General features: G+C 59.0%; 1 protein-coding gene across 2 annotated transcripts; it reads left to right on the top strand.

Annotated features, from left to right (window-relative positions):
* The first annotated feature begins 453 nt into the window (after nt 1–453).
* On the top strand, nt 454–13,310 carry ARPC1B (actin related protein 2/3 complex subunit 1B). Of its 2 annotated transcripts, none has more exons than XM_082644665.1 (10): nt 454–562; nt 6,805–6,881; nt 7,628–7,732; nt 8,173–8,395; nt 9,148–9,255; nt 10,304–10,510; nt 10,595–10,670; nt 11,593–11,798; nt 12,596–12,686; nt 12,988–13,310. In XM_082644665.1, exons 2-10 carry the CDS (start codon nt 6,818–6,820, stop codon nt 13,024–13,026), a joined length of 1,119 nt encoding a protein of 372 aa, XP_082500791.1. In that variant the 5' UTR covers nt 454–562; nt 6,805–6,817; the 3' UTR covers nt 13,027–13,310. The 2 variants fall into 2 exon arrangements, with proteins under 2 accessions (XP_082500791.1, XP_082500792.1); XM_082644666.1 differs by lacking the exon at nt 454–562 and adding an exon at nt 1,089–1,406.
* Nucleotides 13,311–13,890: the final 580 nt, after the last annotated feature.

Consider the following 13,890-nt stretch of genomic DNA (forward strand, 5'->3'; position numbering starts at 1 on the left):
GGCAGGAAGTCGGCATTGAGAAGGAACTGGACCAGCCGGGGGTTGGCGGCCCCGTTTTGAAGCGAGGACCCCGGCAGCGGGCGAGCTGCCTCGGCTCCCCTGACTGCCCACACCCCGCACATTCGGCGCCCAGCGGGCATCCGCTCGCGAATGGAGGGCTGGTCCCCGCGCGGCCGGGGCCCGAGGCCGAGACAGGCGGCTAAGCTGCTGGGTCACCGGAGCTCCCCACGGCCGCTCGCGGGGGTGGGGGCCGTGCGCGCTGCAGGGCTCGGGTTCCCGCCCGGGCGATGTCCCCCTCGCCGAGCTTCAGTCTCCCCGCCCGCCAAGGGACGAGGGGCGCACGCCTTCAGGGCGCCCCGGGTCAGCTCGGCCCCAGCCCCGGGGGGTGGGCGGGACCAGGGCTCTTCAACCGCTAGCCGCCCGCCCGGGTCCCGCCCGGTCCCCGCGGGGCTGAGCCGGGAGGCCCCGCCCCCCCGCCCACGAGGAAGTGGCAGAGCTGCGCGGGGCCCAGAGCCGGTTCGGCGCGTCGACTGCCCAGAGTCCGCGGCCGCGGCGCCCCGAGGTGAGGGGGCGTGGGAGCGGCCCGGAGGGAGGGTGGGCGTGGGGAGCGCGGGGAGGGACCTCATGCAGGTGGGGAGGACGCAACGAGGGGCCGCCGGAAGATCGGGGATGAGAGGGGCCACGGGGGGCCTGCCTGGAGGTGAGGGGACACGCGGGGCACGGGCTGCGGGCGGGCGGCCTCCCCCGGGCGAGGGAACCGCAGCGCTCCCCAACCCCCCCACCCCACCCCACCCCACCCCCCCCCGCAGTCTGCACCCTCGGGGCGCCCCGGCCCGCGCGTCCGCCTCCCCGCCCCCCGCCCAGCCTCCCCCTCCCCCCCCGACTCTGCCCCGCCGTCGGTGTGCCCCGTTATTTCGGGCCGGAGGGCCCCACGCCCAGTCACTTCCCCTCCGTCCTCCAGCCTTCCGGGTTGCTCCAGCCGGGAAATGAGCTGGCGCCCCCGCCCGCCTCGCCTCGCCTCGCCCCTCCCTCCCTCCCTCCCTGCCGGCCACCGCCCCCTCCCTCAGCCCGCCTCCCGCCAGCTGGGCCAGGTCCTAGGGGTCCGGTCCAGGGAGGGGCGGGCCGGGTCCGGAACGCTCCCTCCTGAGCTCCCGGGCGCTAGACCGGAGCGTTCCGAGCGGCGCCCCCCGTCGCCGGCGGCTTGGGGACGGCGGCCAGGGCCGGGACCTTGGGCGGTGACAGTGACACAGTAGTGACTGGCGTGAAGCCGCAGGAGCTAGCCTGGTGCGGACGCCGAGGCTCTCAGGTTATTCCAGGCTGTCCCCCGGCTCCTCCCGCCTGGCGGGCAGTGTTGCCCGGTGGTTAAAGAGCACCCCCGCCGGCGAGGTCTCCGGGACCAGAAACTGGTAAGAGCGCCAGCTTCTTCCATCACTGGCCACCGACCTTGCAAGCCACCTAACCTCTCTGGGCCTCAACTTTGCTTATCTGGAAAATGGGGAACTTTCAAGTTGTGAGGCTTAAATATGATCATGAGTGTAAGGCACACACAGGGGCTAAATGTGCACTGTTATTGTCCTTGCTGTTATTTATAAGGCCTGCCTACATTTATCAAAGTGTCCAGGTGAACCTAAACTCTGAGATTGGGGTCAGAATCCCAAACTGTGCCATTTAGGAGTGGGGTGACTTTGAGCAAAGTTTGGCTTTTGTCTGAGTCTGTTTCCTCCTGTACAAGATGAAGGTTAAAACAAACACTAGAAAACTTCTTGGGCTTGTTTTAGGGTGTAAAAGAGAGAATGTATGTCAAAGTCCTGGGTAAATTGTGGGCATTTAAAGATGCCAAGTCGGTCCAGTGGTTAGGACTCCGTGCTTCCACTGCAGGGGGCAAGGGTTGCATCCCCTGTGGGGGGACTAAGATCCCCCAAGCCAAGTGGCAAAAAAAAAAAAAAAGCCAAGTAAGTTAATTAATTACATAGTTAATTACATAAGTGTTTGTATATTATCCACATAGGTCTTATAACAACATGTTCATATCGCTATTTCTCTTTCCATATTTGTAGTCATCTGGATTTTTCTATCCTGTCAGCATTATAAAGAGGGTTATTATGAACATGTTTGCTTTAAAAAAAAAAGTCGGCTATTTTTTTTAGCACCAAAATGAATTTATGCCACCAAAAATGTTAACAATTTTTAAGTTCCTGTTTGTGTTCTTCTCTTCTGTTTGTTCCCACCCAGTTGGTTGGATTGAGTGTTATCACATTGCCCTTCAGGAAGGCTGAACAAATTAGCAACAAATGAGAATTTCTCCACAGTCTTGCCAGCATTGAGTTTTATGTGTTTTGGGGTTTTGTTTGGTTTGGATTATTTTAGCTGATGCTTTATGGTGCCTTATGATTATTTTCATTTGTGTTTCTTGACTTGATTTTGCCTGGTTTGTAAGACCTCAAGAGCGGAGCTGGGGAGGAGGGACTGGCTGGTCTTTTGGGGTGAGGAGGGCTGTTCCACATTCAACAGGAAGTTGAGTAACAGCTCAGCACATGTGCAAAATGGCTTGCTGGAAGCTCCCTGGAGTGGCTGAGCTGGGTGGGGACTTCCCTGAGTGCCTGAAGAGCAGAGATCCTTGCTCCAGGCAGCTCCTGCCTGGTTTAGCCTCCAATGCAGTCAAACCTCTGGATTCAGAGAAGGTTGGGCTGGCGAAGCTTCTCTGAAAGCAAGAAAGAACCTACAGCTGGTGCCTTGTCCAACCCCAGACTTTCCTGGATAGAGACGTGGGGGAAACATTGGCGGAGGGCACCCAGTCAGTATGGAGAGAGTCAGGATTTGCACCCAGCATGTAAGAAAGAGATGGGAGGCCTGAGACCCTTGGCTGGGCAGCTGGGGGCTTCGCTTGGCTTGCCTTGCTTTGGAAGGGAGCTGTTTTCTCCCCGAATCCTCAGAGAGGACCCTTTAGATTGACGATTTCCAAGCTTTTTGGATCACTGACGCTATCAGGAAAAAATCTTGAGCACATACTCCCCAGTAAATATTTACAGATTGCATACATGTACCAGTGAAATAATAGGGCTGGTCTATAAGGAGTATACCATAAGACGGATGTGATTCATTCATGCAACCACATTCAAGAAATATTTATTGAGCACCTACTATGTGCCAGGCACTCTAATTGGTACTGGGAATTCATCTGTGAACAAAACAAATATACCTGTCCCTGTGCAGCTTAGATCCACACCCCGGTACATGGTCCTTGGCACCCCCTGCCTGGAGAACCACGCCCCACCCTGGAGACCCAAAGCTCCTCCCAGCCATTGTGCTGCTCTCCCAGCCCTGCGTGATCCTCCGTCCATTCATCCTGAGCACCTACTGTGTGCCAGACACGGGGGAAGAGCTACCTGGAGCACAGAGAGATCCCGGCTCCAGGCTGGTGGGGGGCAGTTAGAGCCAGCTGGGGGAGTCTGTCGGGGTTTGGCCCGTGCTCCCCCAGCCTCACTCTCTTTCCAGGGTGATGGGGGCACAGAGCACTAGACGTGGACTCCCAGTCCCAACGCCATCCTCAGGGCCCCCTCCACTCTCTTTGTCCTTGACAATCAAATGGGTCCACAGTGCTGGCTCACAGGGTCACAGCGATGAGTGGGTGGGTTTCCCGGGGCCATGGCCTCAGCCTGCCTTTGTCTCCACCAGGAGACACCACTGAGCTGTTGCGTTGTCCACACTCGGGCAGTGCCCGCCCCACCCTCCCCTCCCGCCCCTTGGTAGGGTAGATAGAGGTTTCCCTGGGAATGATTAAGTCATAGTTCCTGTGGTGGGGTGGCCTGGTGTGAAGGCTGTTTTCCTGGATCTGACCACACGGAATGATCCCATGATCCCCAAGCCTGCAGTGGCTGGAGAAGCCACGCCCCTCCCTGGGCTGCCACTTCCGCATTTGTAACCTGTGGGGGTAGGGAGTCCTCGGGAGGCCCTGCTGCTTTCAACCGCTTCGCAGAAGTTATGAAAAAGTTATGAAAAGGGGAAAACACATCTTCCTCTCTCCCACCCCTTCCACCCGTACCCCCTCCCCCCTTTACAGTATGGGTCAGTAGACTAGGGAGTATTTCTGTCTGAATTTATGCTAAAGTGTGATCGGCTGATAGGTGTGCTCACTGTGCTGTGGCCGTCTTTATCAGCCCCTCCCTCTCCCCCTTGAGAACCTTTGGGTCCCAGGAAACAATGGGCAGGGTCCCCAAGCCCTCTCAGCTGCGATATTGGCAAGTGTGGGGGCCGCGGTCCTCTGTAGAGCCAGTGTCTCCATCTTCACAGCCTGGAACTCTGAAAAGTCCCTAGACAGGCTGTTAGAGCCCGGCCCACACGTCTGGACACTCTCCCCAGGAGCCTACAAGGGGCAGAGATGCCCCGCCAGACAGTGAGCCTGGGACAGTTGGAGCTGGGAAGTTGGGTTCTGCTCTGGATGAGTCTAGGGTCCAGGGACCCCCTGGGCTTCTGCTAGGCTGCCTGGGGTGAAGGGGAGGGGGTGGTTGGCCTCCTGTGGAGTCAGGGGCCAAGAAGAACCTAGCTGGCATTTGGAAGTGGGTTTCTGACTTTAACCACCACCACCCCTGCCCCGCCCCCTGCCCCATTTGTGACCTTGGGGAATGGGGGCAGGCAGATCACAGCTTAGTGGACAGGCCTAGGTGCTCCCTCCCATCTGCGGTGGAGACATGGATGACCCCCGCCCACCCAGCCTGGATGCAGCGGAAGTGCCTGGGGAAACTCTGTCAGGCCTGCTGACCTGGGCTCTGAGGCCACTTCCGGGGCCTTTGCTTTACACAAAGAGGCCTTATAAGGAGACAGAGGCTGGGGAGGCGGCCGCTGTGGGAGTGGTGTGCTCGTGTGTGCATGCAAGGCTGACATGCGTGTGTGTATGGGAGCAGTGTGCGCGCGCGTGCGTGCAAGGCTGACCGCGCGTGTGTGTAGCCTTAGCCTGGCTGTGTGTGTCCACCTTCTTTCTCAGCAAATGTTGCCCAGGGACCCACTCGGGGCCCTGCTCTAGGCCTGCGGGAACAGGCGTGGTGGTCCCTGCCCTCTCCATGCACGTGTGCACGGTGGTCTGTGCCGCTTTAGGAACTTTCCAGGACTTCCTGCTATAAATTAAAGCGGGATTTGTGGTCGCTGAGCCCCGGAGTCCCCAGCAGTATGATGGACAGCACTGCAGCCTGACCCTCGTGCCTGGGCCCCAACTCAGTGCTGTTCCTCCCAGAGGGGTCTTGGTCGAGACCCCCCTGGGGGCAGAGAGAGACCCCAGGGTTCCCGGGAGGTCAGGGCTCAGATCCAGGCTGAGGAGCAGCCTTCCTGGGGCCCAGCCTCGGGCCACAAACCTGCCAGTCAGGTGGGGGAGGCAACCGAGGGCCTGGGAACACCCACGTCAGGGCCACGTGACTCCGGCAGGTGGCTTCCCCTCCAACCACAGCCCTCACATCCGTCATCTGGGGCTCAAGTCGAGAATATAGGAGGGCTTAGAGCTGGTGAGTGCACCGTTCAGGGAATGTGGTGTGGCTTTTTTTTTTTTTTACATTTAAAAAATAACTTACTCTGCTGGACACTAATGGCTGTAAACAATTGTGTTCATCAGATATTTATCGAGTGCTTACTATGTGCCATGCATTAAGGCGCCGGGGATAGAAATGTAAACAAGATGGTCAGAAATGTGTGTGGGCATCAAGCTCGTTACTTTCCAGCAGGGGGAGAAAGACAAACGGGCAGGATGAATGAGCACAAGGTAACAAGTGTCCAGTAAGATTGTCCCCTGGAGAAAACTAGGGACTAGGGAGTGTGGAGGTGGGGTGGACGGCAGCCTTGCTCAGAAGATGGCCTTGGACACAGACTTGAATGGCAGCAGCGAGGGTGGGAGCTGTGCAGGCATCTGGGGGAAGAGCTTCGAAGGCCGAGGGAACAGCCAGTGAGAAGACTTGAGGCTCGTGTGCCCCTGGATTTGCTCCTGGTCTGGCCGGGAAGCCCACCCCTAAACAGGTGAAGCACGCCGGGTGCTGGCACATCCATTCTAGACAAAGCACTGCCATTTCATGATCACCTACTATGTGCCAGGCGTGGTGTATCGTCTTATTTCACCCTCTTAACACCTCGGCGGGTGGGGGACAGGATTCCTGTTCCCATTTGGCAGATGTGGAAATTGAGGTTCAGAGAGGGCGAGTGATATGCTGGGGTCACACAGCTGGTAGGCAGTGCTGCTGGGCTCTACCCATGACTGGGAAGCTGAGGTGGGGAGAGAATGGGTTTGAGGAAGTGATGCTCTCTTTGGGTCTCTCCAGTTGAGCAGGACTTCGCCGCATAGAACAGGGGTGGACATTTGGTGGTGTAGAGACTAGCACACTGGTGTGAAACGTGGACAGAACTGGCCTCCAAGGCACATCAGGCTTGGCCTTCCCTGCAGAGGGAAGGAACAGCATGTGCAAAGGCCAGGAGGCCTGGCTCACTCCTTCTGGGGAGCAAGAGTTTCCACCTATGGGGAAACTGAGGCACAGATGATGAGTGATGGCTTGTCTGGGGCAGGGTTCCAGCACACCCCACTCATGGTAGTGGCTTCACCCACACCCCCATTCGCCGCCTCCACTCCCCACTCCATCCTTTGTCTTTGTCCCCTGGAGCCTCGGACACATCCCACGAGAGCTGCTGTTTCATGAGGGAAACTGAGGCCCCAGGAGGGAAGCAAAGCACTAGGCCAGAGTCGGGAGGCCAGGGTGGCCCCTGCTGCCCTCCCGCGAGGCTGGCTGGGGCAGGGCTGGGCTGACCTGGCTTCCCTCTCTGTCTTGGACACAGGAGCCGAGCAGCCATGGCCTACCACAGCTTCCTGGTGGAGCCCATCAGCTGCCATGCCTGGAATAAGGACCGCACCCGTGAGTGCCGCCCCCGCATCGGATGACGTGGGAAGCTGTCCCCCTGCTTCACCCCCGATCCTGAGATCCTGAGTGTTAGGAGGGAAGGGACCCAAGCAGGGCAGCCAGGCGAGCGGGCATTGAGGGTTGGAGGCAAGAGCACGGCCCTGCCTGCACCAGGCACTGCTCTGGATGCCAGGACTGGGTGGGCACGACAGCGGGTCTGCCCTCTGCTCACGGCTACGGGAGGGTTTGGGGATGGGAAGTGTAACCTGCAGTGAAATGAGCTCTGAGGAAGCATGAAGGGTGAGGGGAAAGCGGTGGAGTCAAGGCACTAGTTTAGAAAAGGGGACCAGGGAAGGGCTTTCAGGGGAGGTGACGTTTGCATGGAGACCCAAAGGAGCTGACAGAGCCAGCGTGCAAAGGCCAGGGTGGGTGTAAGGGCCCCGAGGCGGCAGAGCCTGGTGTCATCAGGAGCAGCAAGGAGACCGTGGCTCGAGCCGGGGCAGAGCAGGGGGCAGGGAGAGCTCCCGGAGGTTTGCAAGACTGCCTTGGGGACACTGGGGCTGGGGGGTGCAGATGAGGGGTGGCTAGCCCCTGGGGAGGAGTCCCAAGGGGGACCCAGCAGGACCTGAGGCAGAGGAGGAGAGTGCATTAGCAGAGGACAAAGTGTTGCTCAGGTGGCCTGAGAAGGTGGGGAGTCATGGGGGAATGCGGGAGCCTGGGCACGCATGCCTCCTCCCCACGCCCACCCGTCTCTCCTGCAGAGATCGCCATCTGCCCCAACAACCACGAGGTGCACATCTATGAGAAGAGCGGGAACAAGTGGGTCCAGGTGCACGAGCTCAAGGAGCACAACGGGCAGGTGACAGGTGGGTTGGGCTTGCTGGGGTGATCTTCCTGAAAGAAGGCGGGGGCAGGGCCGGGCCGGGCCGGGCCATCCACCTACTCACCATGTTAGGTAGGATAGTTTGGGTTGCAAGTAACAGAACCTGATTCAAACTGGCTTAAGTTATAAAGGGATTACATTGATTGTTTTCTGTTACTGAAAAACTCAGAAGTTTAAGGGCTTCAGGAAAGGTGTGATCCAGCAGCTCAGCATTACCAAGGACCTATTTCTTTTCTGTCTCTTGGCTTGGCCTTCCAGCATGTTTGCTGATAGCTGGGGGAGCTGTAACACCCCCAGTGAACTCTAGTAGCACCCCCGGAGCAGCTTTCATCCGACTGTGGCCTCTAAGCCCCTCCTCTACGTACACTGTAGAGCCACCTCTGCTTGGATGGCTTCAGCCTAGTGCCTCCTCCCACCCCACAGGCATCGACTGGGCCCCCGAGAGTAACCGCATTGTGACCTGCGGCACAGACCGCAATGCCTACGTGTGGACGCTGAAAGGCCGCACGTGGAAGCCCACGCTCGTCATCCTGCGCATCAACCGCGCCGCTCGCTGTGTGCGCTGGGCTCCCCAGGAGAACAAGTTTGCTGTGGGCAGTGGCTCCCGTGTCATCTCCATCTGCTATTTTGAGCAGGAAAATGACTGGTGGGTGTCTGGGCGGGGCCTGAGTGGGCTGGGAGGGACCTGGGGCTGCAGACCAACAGGTGGTGGGACAAGAGGGTCCCAGAAAGCACGGGATGGGGAGTCAGGACCCCTGTTCACATGACCCTGGGGAAGTGTGTCCTCTCTGGCCCTTGGAGGTGAGGCGAAGGGCTCTCTGCACAGCCCCCCACCCTCCCACAGCCCCATCTCAGTAATAAGGGCCCAGGCGGCATCCGGGCCGCCTCTGCAGGCATCGCACTAAGCCCTGCACATGTATTGGCACTGACCCACCCCCTCCCATCAGCCCCCTGGACTGGGTGTCTGCTGCAGTCCCCACGTTACAGATGAGCAAAGGCCCTGAGGCAGATCACTCGCCCAAGGCTCCCGGCCCATCACACTCCAGGGCCCACTCACAAGCTCCCAGGCACATCATGATCTTCTCCCCTGGGTCCCTGAGGGCAGAGGCCAGGCGGGAGGTCAGGCTGGAGTCCGGGAGAGTCGAGTTCAAATCCCACCCTGACCAGATAGCGGCCTTGTGACTTCTCCTCACTGAGCTGCCCCAGGGTTGTCGCAAGACCAGGGGTGGAGTCCCCACCCTGCGTGGGACCTGGCGCGTTGCTGGCCTGGGCCCAGGCCCCTTCCTCCTGGGACCTCTGTGGTCTGCAGGACCCAGTGGGAGCCTGGAGTCTCTGGGTTGGTGAGTGCCCACCTGTGTGTCCCTGTCTCCTCCCTACCTGTCTGCCTTCCCTGTCCAGGTGGGTTTGCAAGCACATCAAGAAGCCCATTCGCTCCACCATCCTCAGCCTGGACTGGCACCCCAACAATGTGCTCCTGGCTGCCGGCTCCTGCGACTTCAAGTGCCGGTGAGGGGGGGCCCTGCCATCAACACAGGGATAGGGATTGGAGGGTGGAGGGGGAGCCCTGTGCTGGGAGCCCCACGACCCACCTTCCAGACCAGCTCTGCTGCCAGCAGGTGACCTGGGGGCCTCAGTCAAGCTTCTGTGAGGTTTTGCTCTTTGAAGGGTCATCCCTGGGTCCTCTCTCCAGCCTCTGGAGAGTCTTAGAAGGATGTGCCCCTTGCCACCGCTTAATGTCAGCAAGATTTCTTTTCTAGGCCCTCCTGTACTCATTAGAACCTCCCACTCCTTCAGCTTCTTGGCTTCTATCTGAGGGAAAATGAGTGGGTGTACTTTTTCACAATAAGGTATAATGACTGATAGGCTGGGACAAACCCTGCCTTGTTATCTTAAGGCCTGGAACAAAGAGTCTCCACCTGCCATTGGCTGGCTGTCACTTCTGGGCCCATTACTCCCCCACCCCACCCCCGAGTCTCCCAAGGCCTCCGGCTCCCAGCTCCAGGCAGATGGCCTGGGTTTCTGCATCTGCCCTGGAAATGAGGCTACAGCAGGCACCAGAGGCCCCAGGCACAGAGAGGATGAGGTCCTGATGAGGCTCTTGTCGGCACCCTGACCTGTCAGATGACTCCGGGCCCTGGGATGGCGAGTGGAGCTGGTGGAGCTGGCAGGAAGGGGGACAGGATTGGTTCACGGTGCAGAGCGGGGGGGGGGGGGCACATCCTAGGGGCTAGCCCTGGAGTGTAGTGGTCAGCGTGAGGGGGACAGGAGATGCCCTGGGGGCCACGTCAGCCGTGGATGGTCAGTCCTCAGGTGAGGGCCCCGAGAGTTCCCGGGACCCTGAGCTGGGAGACCTTCTGACCCCACACCATTGCCCAAAGTGGGCACCAAGGCCCAGACTTGTCTGAGTGTGAAGATGCAGGTCACAAAAAGCCAGCTCCGGTACCCTTGAACTCAGCCAGGTGCTCTGGCCTCAGCAGGCCAGTTTGGGAGAGGGAGTCCCTTGTCAGGCCCCTCCCAGACCCCCGGTCACCCCCTCTTTTGCCTCTCCCGGCAGGATCTTCTCAGCCTACATCAAGGAGGTGGAGGAGCGGCCAGCACCCACCCCGTGGGGCTCCAAGATGCCCTTCGGGGAGCTGATGTTTGAATCCAGCAGTAGCTGTGGCTGGGTGCACGGTGTCTGCTTTTCAGCCAGCGGCAGCCGTGTGGCCTGGGTCAGCCATGACAGCACCGTGTGCCTGGCTGATGCCGACAAGAAGATGGCGTGAGTACAGGTCACCCGAATGGGGGGGCAACCCAGGCACGGAGCACGAGGGGCCGGTGTGGCTGACGTCTCTCTCTCACTCAGCGTCGCGACTCTGGCCTCTGAAACGCTGCCGTTGCTGGCCCTGACCTTCATCACAGAAAACAGTCTGGTGGCAGCGGTAAGGGGGTGGGGGGGGATGGGGAGCAGGGGCCGGTGACAGCAGGTCTCCCAGCGAGCCCCGAGATACCCAGGCAGCCCTCTACTTGTCCCCCCTCCCTCCTTTCCTTCCTCCCATCCACCCACCCACCCATCCACATCTCTATTGGTCAGAATAAGTTGGGTTATGCTGTGGTAACAACAACAAAATCCCCAACTGCAGTGGCCTAACACAGTAAAGGTTTGTTTCTTGATCACTTTGATTGTCCAGCGTGGGCACTGTGAGGGGGGCTCTGCTCAGTGCAGATGGGAGCTTTGTCTCCCGTGGAGTGATGAGGGGAAGTGGAGAACTGGGCCCTGGATCCTAACCTTTCTGCTTACATTTTATTGGCCAATGAAAATGACAGGACCACACCTCCTCACTCAGAGAATGCTTGTGGGGAGCGCAGTCCTGTGTGTGTCCAGAAGAACACTACTCTCCCTCCCTCCTCCTGCCCACCTATCTGTCAAGGCTCTTTTCAGGCCTCAGGAAGCCTAATGGGGTCCCAGAGGGGGATCAGGCCTGCTTTACCTAGACAAACGTCCAGCTGTGAGGTCTCTCCCAGAGCAGGTGTAACCGTCTAGGCAGGACAAGGCCCCCTGAGCTCCCAGGGAAGTCCCAGACTGTTCAGTTTCTCAACTGAACGCTGGCCCTGCTGGCTGAGGGGGCTGCTCCTAGGTGCTCAGCCCCAACATCCAGTCCCTGTTACTACACCTGGGGTCGCCGGCTGTGTGCCCGAGCTGGCATCGGCTTCCCTGTGCTACACCCAAGCCCTGCATCCAGCCTCTAGGACCCCCTGATTCGCGGCTGGGCGCCCCTCGGCATTGCACCTCCCCTTCGGCCCGGGTTTCCCCGGGAGGAAAATGGGGGCGCTCCAATGGCACCCCGCCCCTCCCCGCTGCAGGGCCACGACTGCTTCCCGGTGCTGTTCACTTACGACGGCGCCGCGGGGATGCTGAGCTTCGGTGGGCGGCTGGACGTGCCCAAGCAAAGCTCGCAGCGCGGCTTGACGGCCCGTGAGCGCTTCCAGAACCTCGACAAGAAGGCAAGCTCGGAGGGCAGCGCTGCGGCGAGCGGGGGCCTGGACTCGCTGCACAAGAACAGCGTCAGGTGAGGGCGGGGCCGAAGGGCGAGCTCCGCGCCCACCCAGGCAGCATCGAGGTGCGGGCCCACTTAGGAAGCTGGTCAGTCTCTTGAGGTTTTGCATCAGGTGGGGGCAGAGCAGTCAGCCTCGCTCTGCGTTTTCAGTTTTCAGGACACGCTGTGGGACCGTTCTGGGGGGTGGCCAGGCAGTGACTGGAGGGGGGAGGGGCAGAACGAAGGGTCTCGCAGCAGCCTCCCTGAGGGACTAGAGTGGAACCAGAGCCAGAGACTCCCGGATCCTGCCAGACACAGGCATCCACCCCAGGACAAATCAGAGAAAGTGTGGCGAGACTTTGACCTTGCCCCTTGGCTAGTTAAACCCCTCCTGTGGCTGCCTGGCCCAATGTCTTCAGACTGAACTCCTCTGCCTGGCCTTCAGGGCTCTTCAGAACTAGCCCTGCGTCCACTCAGTGCCATCTTTTGCTTCTTCTCCCCACCCTGCCATGCTCCGTCACTCTGATTCCCCCAGCACGTGTGCCTTCACCCCCTGCCCAGGCCTTTGTGCGTCCTGTTCCACCTGCCCGGCTGCCCTGTGCTCCTTGCACAGGGACTACTACTCGTCCCTAAAGCAGACTCAGGAGCCCCGTCCTGTCGTCCTCTGATCCTTCACAGCCCGGCCTCTTGGGCTGTCCCTGCTGGGCACACAAACTCACACTCACTGGAGTGGGCTCCCCCAGAAGTTGGGGAGCTCCTGGAGGGCAGGGTGGGCCGGAGCCCAGCACAGGCACAGGCTGGGATCTGTAAAGCCCTCATCCTCTTTGCAGCCAGATCTCGGTGCTCAGCGGGGGAAAGGCCAAGTGCTCGCAGTTCTGCACTACAGGCATGGATGGCGGCATGAGCATCTGGGACGTGAAGGTGAGGCCTGCCCTCCCCCCCACCGCCTCGCTCCCCCCAGGCCGCCCAATTCTCCCTGGCAGCCACCTGGATGGCTGTCCTTCTTCTTCTTTCCTGCAGGAGAAGGGCACTTCAGTGGGGTGAGGGCTCCTTGGCATCTGGGCCTTGGTACCCTCTGCAGCACCTTCCTTTAGGGCTGGGATTCAAACCCAGGTCTGCCTAACCCCAAAGACCTGGTTCTCTGTCCCAGGCCAGATCCCTGTGGGTGGGGTGTCTGCAGGACAGCTGAGAACCAGCCTGTCTTTTACTTGTCTCCTTCCAGAGCTTGGAGTCAGCCTTGAAGGATCTCAAGATCAAATGACCTGTGAGGAGTCTGTTGCCCTCATCCCAGCTGCTGAGGGAAGGGGGTCGAGGAGGCAAAGGATCGCTTTGCTGATTGCTTCTAGGGTACCAGTCCGGGTCCCCACGGGCTGCTCCCTCAGGTGGGGAGGGGAGGGGAGGGGTGGGAGGCTTACCTACTGAAGGAACAATTGCCTTTTTCTTAAAGAAATGCTTCCATTTATTGTAAAAAATGTCCCCAAAGCACTCTGCTGGTCATGAACTGCTTCAAAATGTGGAGGTAATAAAAATGCAACTGCAGACACACCGGCCGCCTGTGTGTCTGGAAGGAGAGGTTGGTCTGGGCAGAGCACTGGCAGCTTATTTTGTCTGCCAGCACAGCCGATCCTTAAACCCAAGAGGCTGCCCCCAAATGGTTCCTTCCCTGCTGCAGTCCAGCCTGGGAGCTGCCAGGACCAGGTGTCTTTTCTGTCACTCATTCAGCAGTCAGATTCCTAGACAAGTGGTTGCACATTGTGGGCTGGTTCTGGGCTTTAGTGGCAACTTATTATTTCTCTCTCTATTTGATGTTTGCGGTTGGTTTCTAACTGCTCATCATTTTTTAGGACGGTTTTTTTCCCATTCCTATTTTACTCGGGTGTTTTTGTTTAATCACATGCTTTTTAGTTACCTGTTTACATAATCATGGTTTTTCTTTTAGTCTAACTAGGTAATGAATTACATCAGTAGCTCTAATTGTGAACTGTCCTCACATCTGCAGGACAAACGATCCTTAAGGAAGCCTCCTCCCCCACGGTTCTAGGGCCTGTCCCTCAGGATAGTCTCCTCTGTGAGAGGAGACCCACTGATTCTTTTTTAAATCAGGAGATAAAAATTCTCAGTCCCC

Source organism: Mesoplodon mirus (assembly GCF_964341445.2).
Source record: "Mesoplodon mirus genome assembly, chromosome: 15".
Taxonomy (NCBI): domain Eukaryota; kingdom Metazoa; phylum Chordata; class Mammalia; order Artiodactyla; family Ziphiidae; genus Mesoplodon; species Mesoplodon mirus.